A 15,997-nucleotide genomic window follows, 5' to 3' on the forward strand; every position below is an offset into this window, starting at 1 on the left:
AGAAAAGGGTCTAGGCCCGAAACGTCAGCCTCTCTGCTCCTATGATGTTGCTTGGCCTGCTGTGTTCATCCAGCCCTGCACCTTGTTGTCTCGGATTCTCCAGCATCTGCAGTTCCTACTATCCCATGATTGAAGAAGTTATGCTTTCTAAATAACAGCACAATGCCATAAATGCTTACCCCAACTCAAAGAAGACTGTTGCAAACAAATTTCTTTAGAAGCATTTTTTTTTTCCCTTTCACCACCACTGAAATAACTCCAGAGTCTGGAATCTCATCACCCGATCATCCTTTATCTACACATGCGTAGTGTTTGACACTGGTCTGACTTCCTCAGAGCCAGCTGAGTGAACAGAACCTCTGACACATTTACATCTGTCAGCCAAGGCTGCCTGCTTGGACAAGGTTAACAGCTCCAATTAAGGAACTCATATTCTGTGAGATCCATATGGTGGACCTCATTACAATCACTACAAACAGATGTTAAGCTAACTGGCCTATAGTTGCCTTTATTCCTTGCTCCCTTTTGGTTTAATTGATTACATGCAAGGTGTTACATTGGCAGTTTTCTGATCCTCTGAGAATTTTCCAGAGTCTTTGGATTCTTGAAGATTACAACAGTGCATTCACTATCTCTGCAGCTACTTCCTTTAAAATCCTTAGATGCAACCCATCAGGTCCAAGAGTCTTATTGGCCCCATTAGTTTTCCTTGTACTTTTTCTCAATTGATAGTTATTGCATTTGTTTCCTCCTCCTTGCACCGCCCTCTTTAGTCCCGTTAGCCCTTTCATTATTTCATATGTTTGTGATGCTTTTAATGTACTCCACTCTGAAGGCTGGTGCAAAGTATTTGTTAACTCCTCCGCCATTTCCTGGCTCACCATGCTCATTTCACTAGCCCTGGTTCTCTAAGAGCCCAATGTTCACTGTTATTTCTCTTTTCCATATATATTTGAAAAATCTTTTATTATATTTTTATAGTACTCACTAGTTTGCCCTACTAGTTTATTTTCTCTCTCATTTTTATTTTGGGTCATTCTTTGTTGACTTTTAAAACTTTCCCAGTCCTCTGATTTATCACTAATCTTTGCCACATTGTGTATTTTTTCTTTCAATTTGACAATTTGCTTAATTTCCCTGGTTAACCGTAGTTGGTTTAACCCCTTCCTAGAATCTTTCTTCCTCACTGGGATATATCTTCAGTGTGAGTCATGGGCTTTTTTATGAAACGTTTGGCATTGTTCAACGGCTGTCCTTTCTGCTAAACTCCTTTCCCTGTCGCTGAGTCATAGCCTATCCATTCATGGCAACATCCTGGTAAATGTTTTTTGAAATCATTGGCAGGACAGTGTGCGTAATATCTAGGGTCAAAAGTTTGAGAAATAAATAATTTTTAGTTTTAATAAATCTTAGCCTATTAAATTATTTGTTTACAGCAAAAATAATGAGGACTATCCTATTTCAAAATATCTAATCATGACCTTTTTGTGTTGGCTTGTTTTCAGAATCACATTAAATCTATTGATTTGGGAGAAACAAATTTAGAAAGTGCAGTAGGTAAGTACATCATTTAAATGTAAGGAGAAATGTAAATCCTGTTTTCCTGCATTTTTCCAGTTATTTCATATAGACTGATTACTGACATCATAGCATGGGATGTGAGAGAAATGCAGAAGCATTCTTAAAATAAGATAAATGTGTCTTGAACTTGTAGTAACTTTCCTTTACTATTCAGATCACTTGGTGCTAAATTACAACCACAGCCTTTTGGCACAGATCACAGAGACAAATGTCTAATCTGAGGAGAATTCAGAGGGTTGTGAATCTTTGGAATTTTCAACCCTAGAGGCTTGTGGAAACTCAATCACCGAGAATGTTTAGAGATTGACAAATTTCAAAATACCAATGATAAAGGAATTTGGGGATAGTGTGCGGAAAAGCCATTGATGTAGATGATCAGCCATGATTGTAAGGAGTAGCAGAGCAGACTCGATGGGCTAAATGGTCTATTTCTTTGTTCCTGATTACTGGTGACTATAATTGAAAAGTATTTCTTTGGTTGTAAGACACTTTAGGACATCCTGTGGTCATGAAAGACTCCATGTAATTGTAAATTTTTCTTTTCTTTTTGGTGTCAGCCTGAGTTGTGTCACATTTCAGCTTAAAAGTTTTATAAATATTTTAAAGCAGCCCCAAAGATCTGCTGGGTCATAAGGTTGGTACTTTCTGACTTGACTTTTCAGTCCTCTTCGTCTTGCTGCTTGATTTCCTTTCTGTCTGATTTGGGTCCTTGACACAAGTCCAGCATCAAATTCTTGAAATGTCCCTGTATGTGGACCCTCCACAGGCATAACTGCAAGAAGCAAAGTCGGAAGGTTGAGAACACCACCTTCTGGTGTACTTTCATTTGTTTGGTGCCTGGTTTGCATTGCTGCTCTCCAAAAGAAGTCCTGGAATTCTCGGAGTGTTGACAGGATTCAGAGCTGGCTTAGTAGGCCATCGTAACTATTTTGCTGACATCTGTCATTCCTGCCTTCAATACGTCCAAACCTGACAGTTCTTCCACATTCTACCCTTCATACACTTGAAGTCATCTAAAAATCTGCTGCTTATGTCTTAACTCAGACAAATTCCTGATTATCTCTCATTCCTGCACTCACTGACCTATGTTGACTCCTGATCAAACAATTGCCTTGATTTTAAAATTCTCATCCTGTTTTATATCCTCTATGGCTTTGCCCTTCCTTACCACAGTAATCCTCCTCAGTCTCAGTAACCCACCAAAAATATCTGGCATCTCACACTTCTCTGATTTCAACCATTTCACCATTGGTGACCATCCTTTCAGTCTTTCTTGCTTTCAGTAGCAGGAGTGGAGAGAACGCGAGCCAGGGTGCCGTCGGGAAGGTAAGGCTTTTTCCTTATAAAACCTTACCTCGTGCAGCAGCGGCCTTCTTGCTTTCAGCAGCAGGAGCGGAGAGAACATGAGCCAGGGTGTCGTCGGGAAGGTAAGGCTTTTTCCTTATAAAAACTTACCTTGTGCAGCAGCGGCCTTCTTGCTTTCAGTGGCAGGAGTGGAGAGAACGTGAGCCAGGAAGGAACTAATATATTCGGGCATTGGCAACCAGCAGTCATAGTACACATCGGTACCAATGGCATAGGTAGAAAAAGGACTGAGAATGTGAAAAACGAGTACAGGGAGTTAGGTTGGAAGCTGAAGCCCAGGACAAACAGGGTAGTTATCTCTGGATTACTACCAGTGCCACGTGATAACGAGGTAAGAAATAGGGAGAGAGTGCAGCTAAACACATTGCTACAGGGCTGGTGTAGGAGGGAGGGCTTCCATTATGTGGATAATTGGAGCACATTCTGGGGAAGGTGGGACCTGTACAGTAAGGACGGGTAGTACCTGAACCGGAAGGGCACAAATATCCTGGGAGGGAGGTTTGCTCGAGCTATACGGGATGGTTTAAACTAGATTGGCAGGGGGTGGGGAACCGGATTTGTAATTCAGAGGATGAGGTATTCAGCCTTCCAACAGACACAACAGAGAGTGAGGTTGTTAATAAAGAAATGTGGTCGATGGAGCGTAATTGTGGACACAGGGATGGTTTGAGGTGTGTATACTTCAATGCTAGAAGTATCAGAAATAAGGCGGATGAACTTAGAGCATATGTCAGTACTTGGAACTACGATGTTGTGGCCATTACAGAAACTTGGGTAACTCAGGGACAGGAATGGTTGTTGGAAGTTCTGGGATTTAGATGCTTTAAAAGAAATAGGGAGGGTGGTAAAAGAGGCAGGAAGTGGCATTGCTAGTCAGGGCTAGTATAGCAGCTACTGAAAGGCAGTTCGAGAATGATATGTCTACAGAGTCAGTTTGGGTTGAGGTCAGGAACAAGAAAGGAGCAGTCACTTTGTTGGGGGTTTTTTACAGACCCCCTAATAGTTGCAGAGAAGTGGAGGAGCGGATTGGGAGGCATATACTGGAAAGGTGCAGAAGTCACAGGGTTGTAGTCATGGGTGACTTCAACTTTCCAAATATTGATTGGAAACTTTTTAGTTGTAATAGTTTAGATGGAGCGGATTTTGTCCAGTGCGTTCAGGAAGGATTCCTGACACAGTATGTAGATAGACCAACACGAGGAGAGGCCACTTTGGATTTGGTGCTTGGCAATGAACCGGGCCAAGTGTTAGACCTGTTGGTAGGGGAGCATTTCGGCGGTAGCGATCATAACTCTGTTACTTTTGCAATAGTCATGGAAAAGGATAGGTACATACAGCAGGGTAAGGTTTATAATTGGGGGAAGGGTAATTACAATTCTGTCAGGCAAGAACTGGGTAACATAAAATGGGAACAGATGCTGTCAGGGAAGAGCACTATTGAAATGTGGACATTGTTTAAGGAATGCATACTGTGTGTGCTCTATATGTTTGTCCCTAGCAGACAGGGAAGATGCAGTCGAGTGAGGGAGCCTTCGTTCTCAAGAGAGGTCGAACAACTGGTTAAGAGGAAGAAGGATGCTTATATAAGGTTTAGGAAACAAGGAACGGAAAAGGCTCTAGAGGGATACAAGTTATCCAGGAAGGAGCTGAAGAAAGGGCTTAAGAGAGCTATAAGGGTGTAGCAGGTGTAGCTTGGCAGGTAGGATCAATGAAAACTCCAAGGTTTTTTACACGTACGTGAGGAATAAGTGAACGACCAGAGAAAGGGTAGGGCCGATCAAGGATTGTAAAGGGAATTTGTTCACGGAGCGTAAAGAGATAGGAGAGGTCCTTAATGAATACTTTTCTTCGGTATTCACAACTGAGAGGGACCTAGTTTAGAGGAGGAAGGTGTGAAACAGGCTGGTAGGCTAGAGGAGGTCAATATTAGTAAGGAAGATGTACTAGGAATTTTGAGGAACTTGAAGATAGATAATTCCCCCGGGCCTGATGGGATTTATCCAAGGATTCTATGGGAAGCGAGGGAAGAGATCACAGGGCCTTTGGCGATGATCTTTTCGTCCTCACTGTCCACGGGTATAATGCCGGAAGATTGGAGAGAGGCAAACGTCATTCCCTTGTTCAAAAAAGTGAATAGGGATAACCCCGGAAATTACAGGCCAGTTAGTCTTACGTCAGTGGTGTGCAAATTATTGGAAAGGGCACTGAGAGATAGGATTTATGATCACTTGGATAGGCACAGTTTCATTCGTGATAGCATGGATTTGTGAGGGGTAGATCATGCCTCACAAACCTTATTGAATCCTTTGAAGAGGTGACCAACCACGTGGATGAAGGTAGAACAGTGGATGTGGTATACATGGATTTAAGTAAGGCGTTTGATAAGGTTCCCCATGGTAGGCTCATGCAGAAAGTAAGGAGGCATGGGATAGAGGGAAATGTGGCAGATTGGATTCAGAATTGGCTGACCCTTAGAAGACAAAGGGTGGTAGTGGACAACATGGTGCTCAGTTATGAGTGGTGTACCACAAGGATCTGTTCTGGGTCCTCTTCTATTTGTGATTTTTGTAAATGATTTGGATGAAGGAGTGGAAGGGTGGATTAGCAAGTTCGCGGACGATACAAAGGTGGGTCAAGTTGTGGATAGTGCGGAGGGCTGTTCTAGGTTACAAAGAGGCATTGATAGGATGCAGAGCTGGGCTGAGAAGTGGCAGATGGAGTTTAACCCTGAAAAGTGTGAGGTGATTCATTTTGGAAGGACAAATTTGAAAGCAGATTACAGGGTTAACGGAAAGATTCTTGGCAGTGTGGAGGAGCAGAGGGATCTTGGGGTTCATGTCCACAGTTCCCTGAAAGCTGCCACCCAGGTGGATAGAGTTGTTAAGAAGGCGTATGGTGTGTTAGCTTTCATTCATAGAGGGATTGAGTTCAAGAGCCGTGAAGTTATGCTCCAGATATGCAAAAGCCTGGTTCGGCCACATCTGGAGTATTGTGTCCAGTTCTGGTTGCCTCATTACAGGAAAGATGTAGAAGTGTTGGAAAAGGTACAGAGGAGATTTAGCAGGATGTTGCCTGGAATGGAGGGAAGGTCTTTTGAGGAAAGGTTGAGAGAGCTAGGGCTTTTCTCTTTAGAATGACGAAGGACGAGAGGTGACTTGATAGAGGTGTACAAAATGCTCAGAGGTAAAGATAGAGTGGACAGCCAGAGACTTTTTCCTAGGGTGGAGGTAGCTATTACGAAGGGGCATAGTTTTAAAGTGAGTGGAGGCAGATGTAGGGGAGACGTCAGAGGTAGGTTCTTTACTCAGAGAGCGGTAGGGGCGTGGAATGCATTGCCGGAGAGGGTAGAGGAGTCGGCCGCATTAGGGGCATTTAAGCGGCTATTAGATAGGCATATGGATGATATACTATCTAAGGTAGGGGTGGAGGTTAGATAGATCTTACTTAGGTTTAGGGTAAAAGTTCGGCACAATATCGTAGGCCGAAGGGCCTGTACTGTGTTGTACTGTTCTATGTTCAGTCACCTGGTGTCTAGGCTCTAGAATCTCCTCCCAACACCTTTTTTTTTAGTATTTTCTTTTCCTTATTAAAACCACCAGTTGACCAAGCTTTTGGCCATCTGACTTCATGTGACTTTGTGTGTCAGTGTCATATTTTGTTTTATAGTACTCCTGTAAAGCACCTGGGGACGTTTTACTGTATCAAAAATGCTATATTAATTCAAGTTCATCTTATTTGTGGCCCCAGCCTCAGGTCAGAAAAACTGACATGGGCTCAGTAGTTGTTTTGTGGGCATCAACAATATTTGTTCCTTTGCCAAATGGCTATTTATCTTTATCATAACCTGCAGCACAGCAACCTGTATAGCTTCAACATTAGAAGATACTGGCTGACCAGCCAGCTGAAATTACATAAATGATCACAGACCCTGCAATGACCTGGAATCTTTTGCTTAGCTGCAAGTTGAAATAACAAGAAATACATCTGGAGTCTGTGTTCTGTTTGTACTTACAGAGTAAAATTTGACAGGATGATAAAGACTTTCATGCAAGATACATGTTTAGCGCTTTTCAGAATATATACTTTTTGGATAATATTTTTATTTTAAATTCAACCTTAGGTCAAGCAGGTTCAGAAGAACTTGTCAGAATAGTTTTCTCATCATGGGAAGCCATTACTCAGCATCCAATGCTACTGATTACCTATCATTCTACAGTAAGTAATACATATCAACATGTACAAGTAAATGTATGTGTGAACAATATCTGTGGATTTTGATCCTGAAAGTACATATTACTTTCTCTTTCACATATATGCCAGATGTGTCTCTTGTTTCTTAAAGAACTGTGGATGCTGGAAATCAGAAACAAAAACAGAAATTGTTGGGAAAATTCAGCAGGTCTGGCAGCATCTGTGGAGAGAAATCAGAGTTAACGTTTTGGGTCCAGTGACTCTTCCTCAGAACAGGAAGGGTTACTGAATCTGAAATACTAACTCTGATTTCTTTTCACTGTTGCTGCCAGACCTGCTGAGCTTTTCCAGCAATTTTTGTTTTTGTGTCTCTTGTTTCATCTACTTAGATTTTTAGAAAACTTTAAAGAACTGTAATGTGTTGGCTGGCGTCGATCTATGGAGAAAGAGCTCAAGAGAATTTGGGCAACCATCTAAAAACTGCTGTTAGATAATTTATAGCTTTTCACTTTGCTGGGGAACAGACCACCCTGTCAGTTGTAAATCTCCATTTCAAGCGCTGGCCCACAATTTCCCCCAATCCTGTAAATTCTTGTGCACCCATCTTGTATTTCCAGCACCTACTAATTGGTCAATTAAATAGCTGTCTGCAAGAAAACAAACTGAGGATCAGAACTGAAGCTTTTAACATGCGGTTGTAATGTTCCTAACAAAATAACAAGAAGCTAATCCTCAAAGTTGTGTTCAGCTTGCTTGGAATTGTGTAAGAAGTCTAAGAACCAAAGGAGTCAGATTGGAATGAAGAAGTAAAATGTGTGTTATGCAGCAGAAGGTTCTAGTTTTTTAAATTCATTTGTGGAATATGGGTGTCACTGGCTGGCCAGCATTTATTGTCCATCCCTAGTTGCCCTTGAGAAGGTAGTGGTGAGCTGCCTTCTTGAACCACTACAGTCCATCTGCTGTGGATTGACCCTCAATGCCATTAGTCGGAAAAGGCAGTAGGAAGTGAGATTTGCTGGTAACCTCATGAAGCATGCAACTAGGTAGCAGAGATTTTCTACCAAAATACCACAGCAATCCTTCAGATTTGCCTTCCAATTGTACAGAACAATTTGAACGATACAGGTGGGAATGTAATACTCAGCAGCCCCGAGCCCCAGCCAAGCCGAGTTCAGACGTGGGGTGTGCCATTTCATTTAGCGGGAGGACATTTAATGGGGAATCTGCTTTCTTCCCCACTGTCCATCCCTGATCAACCTCAGAACTGGAGAGTGCCCTTCTTACTCAAAGGTCAACTGTAACCCTTAGGTAGCCACTTAAGTGCCTCATCCTGCCATTGCTTGTATTCTTCCAGGGTTCCCATCCTGTATACGGCTTAATTCTTTAAATGGTAGATAAAACCCCCCTCACATACATTAAAATCTGCTGATAGACACTTCTTATATTGATGCTAAACCTGCCTGAAATTGTATCCACACCTCATTGATGAATTGTCCATAAACACTGAAAAATTGGTAGACAGCTCACTGTAAGATGGTAATGAAGCCGTGAAATAAGTTAGCATACATTTGTCTTCAAGTGAGACTGCAAATTACTCCATACACCTGCTAGCTCAGCACCCAGTTACAATAACCCTGATAACTTGAATATCCTGATATTCTTCTTACATATGCTCCTTTACAAAGCTAAACAATTCAGGTTTCTTTAAAAAAAAAATTCTCTCCTAACACCCAATGGATCAGCTTCTTGGCTTTTCTTTGCACAATTTCCAGTGATTAGATATTTTTACTGTGCTTCAAATAATAAAAGTAATTGAAGTGCTGCAATGCTAGAATCTGAAATAAAAACAAAAGTGCAGGAGATCTGCAACACCTGTGAAGATATGAAGTGATTTAACATTTTGAGTCCAATCTGACCCTCCTTCAGAGCTGAAGGGGACTGGGAAAGTGATGGGTCTTCTACTGGAAAAAAAAATGGGGAGTTGGAATAAGTAGAACATATGGTAAAGATGCCCCAGAACAAAAGGCAAATGTAATTGTTGTGCTAAGATGGAAGTAATATAGATGAAGGGCAGGTGCTAACGATATGTGTTAATAGGGAAAATAGGTCAGCTCTCCTGACAGCGAAATCGTGCAAGGAAGATGCTGATGGTGGGGATATAATCAAAATGGAAGACAGAATTTGTGTTCTGAAGTTGTTGAACTTAATGTTGAGCCCTGAAGGCTGTAAGTGTAAATTGTCCCGTTGCTGCGTACAAATGGCTTACTATATTTTCTTATGTAACAAGACCAACACGGCTTCAAATATAATTCATTGATTGTGGAGATCTTCAGGACACTCGTGGGGCAAAGTAAGATACTACGTCAATTGAAGTTCTTTCTTTTCATGTTGATACCATCAATCTTTAACATGGAGTAAACTGGCTATCATTTTCTACCACATAGTTGTAAAATTTCTTTCAAGTATGAACTTTCCTAAATTCCTTAATATCCTTGTACTCGCTCACAACTATATGGTACTCTTTTCATTGTGCTCACTTTTTTTAATCATTTCTGACTATGGCATTATCACTTTCTCTCTCCAAAGTCCTTCTCCATAATCTCTGCACACACTGCTTCACACGTGTTCTCTATTTAGCAGAGATAAGATACATTTACTATGAGGTGAAATTGATGAAGTATCAGTTTCTCCCACATGTTGCATGCTCTGCCTAATGAGAAGTGTCAAAAATAATCACTCATAAACCTAGCAGACTCTTGTTCGATCCCACTAGGCCAGTAACTAAATACCTAAGACGTTGTGTGTAACTTAATGGTTGCATTCATGCGTGTCTACCAAACTCTTATTGTTCATAGCTCTATGGAATAAATAGTCACTGAAAACAACGAATCAAACTAGCACCAATTATGTGTGTCTGAATCTGACCATTTGACCTAGTTAGCTTATATTGATGTTAATGCACAAAATAAGCCTTCCAACCCTTTTCGGTTGAAGGATATTTATTGTAATTGGAGTGTTAATCATTAATTTATTTAATTTAAATTAATTTGTAAAACAATTTACCTTCCATAAACAGTTTACGAGTGTTACTGAACACTTTGATGCTGAGCCACATATAGAGTATTGAACCAGATGACCAAAAACTTGGCCGAAGAAGAATGAATTAAAGGACTCTGGCGTGGTTGAGAGTCAAAAAGATTTAAGAAAGGAGTTTCAGAGCTGAAGGTCTAGACACTGATTTAATATCATTTAGTATAAGTTATAGTAAGAGATACAGCAAATCAGTTTCCTATGACCTGGAGTCCACAAAATCAAGCTAATTTAGTTTTGGCATTCAATTTACTCATCATTGTAAGATGCTACAAGATGACAGCATGGAAAGAAAATATCATCTTGGTGGAATAAGGAATTCCAGTTACCCTCTCAGTGTGATGGTGATTGTTTGCAGAAATGCATTTGTACAAAGTGTCATGCCTGACTTCTCATGTGACCTCTACCATCACTGTAACTGCATTCACTTTAGTTTGTGGCAGCCATTAAAGCACATTATATGAAACATCATGTTAGATGTGTGAAGCTAGGATTGACAGACTGAGTGAATGCTCAGAGCTGTAAGAGAACTAGCTGCTATTTAAAAAAGAAACAAAAGAATTAAAGCTGCAATCAGCAACTTTTCAGTACTGTTAAAATGGCCTCTTGCTGTGGAAATGAAAAGATGTGCAACAGAATTGACTTTTTTTCCAATTTTATCAGCGAAACTATGGGCTGAATCTAAATTTTTTTCTCTAAGTATGAATTGCATGGAGTTTTTTGGAGGGATTCCCACCATAAGGCCTAGTGAGGTTTCTTGCCATTATATTACCAAACATAGTTCATCAACTCCCTACCCTGCCCTCTGACATCCCTCACATCTGATTCTGGTCCTACCTTACCAGCAGAACTTGCCACTCACCAGATATCTGCCAAAAGACTTGTATCCCTCGCATTTGTGCCATCTTTGAGAGGCCAGTGATCGCCTCCTCAAGTATTGGCAGTTTATGTCTTGGCAACCACAAAGCTACGCTGACCATGACACAGAGCTAGCATGGCTGACACTCACTTGTGTGTGCAACCCAATCTGCATCATAAGTTGCTGCTTCACCACTATGTCATCCAGTTTACTTGCCCTCAGGTACTTCCCATCTGAAGACTCTCTCTAAGTTAGTGCTACTATTTTGTCTTCTCCCAGTGGTCATCTGCATCTCTCATTGTCCAAATGGGGGAGCAAACTACGCAAACAAGTATTCACACAAATCCAAAACGAGTTTTTATTGACAACCAACAAAAGTGAAAGAAGGGAAATGAATTCGTCTGCTGTTCGCATCCACAATGTGAACCAAATGTGACAGTCCATGATGTTATTCTGCACCCACCTAGCATCCACTAGTACCAGGTGTCAATCAGGTCCTGTCTGCCTTACAGCTTCCACTTCAGCTGAGCTCTGTCATTCACAAGAAGAGCTTCCTTCAGCTGAACATTTTCATCCTCCTCCTTGGAAGACTGCTCCCATTCCTCTGGTTTCTCACCATCTATCACATCACCTTCTTGCTTGCTCTGATTGTACAGAACATGGCATGGCAAGATGTTCAGACTATATTTGAAGACATCCCCTGCCAGACTGCTCCAAGCTGCGGAACCATCTTCACCAAGGCTATCGTCTATTCCACCACAACCCTGATTATAACATGTGTACCAATTTGGTGAAGATACTGCACCAGTGTTTTGACCAGGACATCTTGTATCCAAAAGGGAGAGGCTGCTGTGCTCTGATCCCCCTTTTTGTCCCAAACCCACCTCAACCATTCCACTTTCCATTGCATTCATTAAAGCTCATTGTCATACTTAATGATACATGATGCAGCGATATTTCCTTCATCCCACAACCCCCTGGAAGTTCCACAAATGAGGGAGTGCTTTTGACAGTATTGATGGTCTTTTGCTCTGAGTGAAGTGCTAACACACTAACTTGCATAGCAGACAAAGCAGTACTGGAAGGGCAGGGATGTTGTGGACTATCTGGTAAGTGCTAAGTGAGCAAGGACTAAGTCAGCAAGTGAGCAGCTCTGAGATACAGCCTAGTCCAATCTGAGCGTTGAGTGCTTGTCCTTCCGTGCAAATTATCCCTTACCAGTGTGCCCTTCAATGCAAGTCTGTGCTTCCAAAGCATTCTGCAAGTGGATCTGAGAGGTACCGTGATGGACATGGGGGATTAACAAGTGTCTGATGCCAGTGTCTAGCAATGAGGATGCATGTGACTGGTGCCTATGGACGAACCCTGAGATGCAGTTTGTTGTCGATCAACGTGCTGGCTCTTCATGGCCAGCAGCAAGCTGAAGTCGCCAGGTACCTGCTCTGATTTCCATGTGCAATTTACTTAATGTGTAGCTTGATTGGCATACTTGATAAGAATAGGAAGCAGAATGATAGTGAGGCAAGTTGTGTCAATAACAATGCTACAATTTCCCCATAATTGGCAGTTCAGCACTGCCTGGCGAGAAGCTCACTTTGCCTTTTAGCAAAAGTGTTAAAGATGCAGCAAGAAGCTCTCAGTATTAAGAAAGACCTTGCCAGACCTGTCATCCAGTTTCGCAACGAATCTCACCAATACTCACTCTATAAGATTCCACCCTTTGATATAGCTACAGGATTGATTAAAAAGGTAAGTAAATGAGTGTAGTAACCATCTTGTCAGTGTTTAGAAAAGAGTGCTGTGATCTGTATTGCACCCTAAAACTCACTAAGGAGCAGATAATTCAGACAGGAGAGATTTTGAAGATTTTTAAAGCATATTTTGAACTCCATTTAATGCTAACTATCAATTGTATGTGTTCAGCATCAGAACACAACAGGAGACAACAATATTCATTAATATGTGATTGCGCTGATGCATCTAGTTGAATCCTAAAAGTGTGGACAAATAAAAGATGAAATAATTAGAGGTGGGATTGTCTTCGGTACAATCCCGAAATTCTCCTGTGGAATTACGTCTTCTGAGAAGGACGAAACATGCTGTCAAGAAAGCTATTGACACGTGCAGAAACTCTGAGGTTCTCAATTATTAGCTAGAACATTATAATCGGAGGATAGACAAAGCTTTGCATTATGCTGAGACACATTCCAGACTGAACAAGAACAATATGTTGAGAAAATGGAACAGATATGTGCAGAAGAGCCAGCCGAAGGATCATGACCAGAGTATGGAACGTAATTATTGCAGAGGGCTTCACACAAAAGAAAAGAAAGTGTGCCCAGCTTAGGAAAGCAGAGTTCCATTTGTAAGTTGCTGAATCTCTTTGCATGCAAGTGTTTAGCTAGATAGAAGCAAAGTAAACCGATAAAGACGGCCACAGCAGAGATGTCAACTGATCATCCTGGCAGATGGTACACCAGACAACAAGCTGCAGTTGTCAGGTCATAAGGTGATGAGTTCTGAATGTTAGATGATGACTGCAGAAAGAGAGCAACATGTGAATGTCAGACTCTGATGTTTGTGCAAAATCATGAGCTGGATCAGGATGGTGAGGTTGAGGATGTGCAGTGGAACATTACTCATCCAAAAGGGCAAATAAAATTAAGAGTCTTATATAATGGGAAAAACTAAGATCAGGAATTCCATATAGTAGATATTAAACAAAATCTACTCCCCCGATTGCAGCAAGTCTAAAGCTCAGACTGATAGCCCTACATGTGCCAGAAGAGATATAAAGTGAGTGTTTTGCAAGGTACTAAACCATAAACTGCTGAACAGATCCTAGAAGATTACAGGAGATTCTTACAGGCCTTGAATATCTCCCTGGTGAATGTCACCTCAAAGTAGATAAGAATGTGAGACCAGCTCACCACAGCCAAGCAGAGTTTCTGCTGCCCTCAAGTATAACCTAAAAAATCAAGGGTAAGGAACCAGCAGCTCCAATAGTCAGGTGTTCCTAAAAAAGAATTGGGAAGAATGATAATGCCAAGAAATCATTCTATGAGGACTTGGCAGCTGTTGGTCATGAAGTAAAAGCAGAAAGGCAGTCATCACAGTACAACAGAAAAATAAGTGTTTTGAGAAGAATGAATGGCACAACAAGAAAAAGATACAGTTGAAGATCCCTGAACTCAGGCACCGAGGTCATGTACTGGCAGTGAAGAATCACAGATCCTGACAAGGTCAGTGCTATTAAAGAGACACAGTGACTAACAGATGTAAAAGCAATGGAACAATTTGTTGAACTTGTGAACTATTTAGCAAAGTTCTTGCGTAATTTTTTTCTCAGACTTTGGAGATCCACTCAATCTCACTGCTAAGGATGTACAGCAGTATTGAGATGTAAAAATAAAAGCAATTTTGACTTGAATCAAAATACAAGCAACAACAACTGGACTTGTATTATTCTAATCAGGTACTCACCACTGGACCAACACTCCCCACAGATGCACCATTACCCCAGTAATGAGCAGATACTGGACAAACTAACAACTCCAAGCATGTCAGTAAAAATCTAAATGCTTAAGAGATAGTGGATGAAATACATATGCAAAGACTGATGAAGGTGGGACAGATTAGAATTGCACAATTTTATTCGGGTATGTTAATTTTTTTATTGTAAACCTGATATGTTGGCTCATTTGGGTAATATATAACTACATATAATGATAATGTATTTAATATTTTTATTCTTTTATGAAAAGGGGGATATTTGGAGAAATGCATTTGTACATAGTCTACAGGCTGGCTTGCCATTTCAGTGTGATCTCAATCTCTGCTGTAACTGTTTTCACTTTAGTTTCTGACAGCCATTACTTAAAACAATCATGGCATAGCTATTCCTCGCATTTCAATGACCTGGGACACATATGCCTTGAGTATTTAGCATGGTCAGTGAATGGAAATTTGTTTTACATTTTATTCTGTTGAGTACTTATCCTTCAAGGAAAGAATGTATTCTAGTTTGTTCTGCTACAAAATCTTCAGATAGACTAAGTAAAGGAAGAATAAGGAAAGTTAGTACAAACTAAATGGTGTAGCTTTCAAGGCAGTGCAGGAACAGAGACACCTGGGAGTTTGCACACACACATCTTTGAAGGTGGCAAAATAACTTGATAAGTCTGTGAAAGAAAAAGTGGTGTATGGATTCCTGAACCTTATAAATGGAAACATAGAGCAAAAGTTTGATGGTAAAGCTTTATAGATCACTGATTAGGCCCCAGTCGAAGTAATGTGTCCAATTCCAGGTAGTACACTTTAGTAGGAAAGGATTTCCTAGTTTTGGAGAGAGTGCAGAGGAAATTTACCTGTATTATGCCATGGTTGAGGAACTTCAGTTACATAGAGAGACTGAAGAAGCTGGACTGTTCTTCTTAGACCGGAGAGCTTTAATAACAGTGCTCAAAATTATAATCGTCTTAGAATGGCGTAATAAGAAAACAGTTCCTACTAGCAAGAGAGTCAGTAACCATTGGCAAAAATTCAGAGGTGCAGTGAGGGAGTTGTGAGAAAGTGCTAACTGGATGAGTGGTGAAAGCAGATTCAACAGTCATTTTTTTAAAAGGAATTAGATAGCTACTTGGAAATGAAACATTTAGTTGCTTGCCGTGAAGACTATGGGAGTGAGAGTAATTGAGCGTGACTTTCAGAGAGCCAGCGCAATCCCACTTGGTAAAATAGCCTGGTCCCATGCTATATCCTTCTATGACTTGATAAAGAAATTAATACACAGAAATTAATGCACAGTATTAAAGCAAATAAAAAAAGTCTGCAGAAAATCCAATATAAAAGTGGAAAATGCCTTAAAGTTTTTATTAAGATAGACTCGCAGACTGACATCCAAAATGTTAA

The 15,997-nt window shown here is 40.8% G+C and overlaps 1 protein-coding gene across 7 annotated transcripts in view; it reads left to right on the forward strand.

Moving 5' to 3' along the window:
• Positions 1–15,997, forward strand: part of ulk4 (unc-51 like kinase 4) — a 428,124-nt gene that overhangs the window by 165,052 nt on the left and 247,075 nt on the right. For all 7 annotated transcript variants that reach the window (XR_007263863.1, XR_007263865.1, XM_048606245.1 and 4 more), the window contains 2 exons: positions 1,506–1,557; positions 7,067–7,161. Coding sequence is in view for 5 of the 7 variants with exons in the window: in XM_048606245.1 (XP_048462202.1) it covers positions 1,506–1,557; positions 7,067–7,161 (147 nt within the window). In the remaining 2 variants the exon portion in view is untranslated. The remainder of the gene's footprint in view (positions 1–1,505; positions 1,558–7,066; positions 7,162–15,997) is intronic.

The sequence above is a fragment of the Rhincodon typus genome, chromosome 2, assembly GCF_021869965.1.
Source record: "Rhincodon typus isolate 14 chromosome 2, sRhiTyp1.1, whole genome shotgun sequence".
Lineage (NCBI taxonomy): Eukaryota > Metazoa > Chordata > Chondrichthyes > Orectolobiformes > Rhincodontidae > Rhincodon > Rhincodon typus.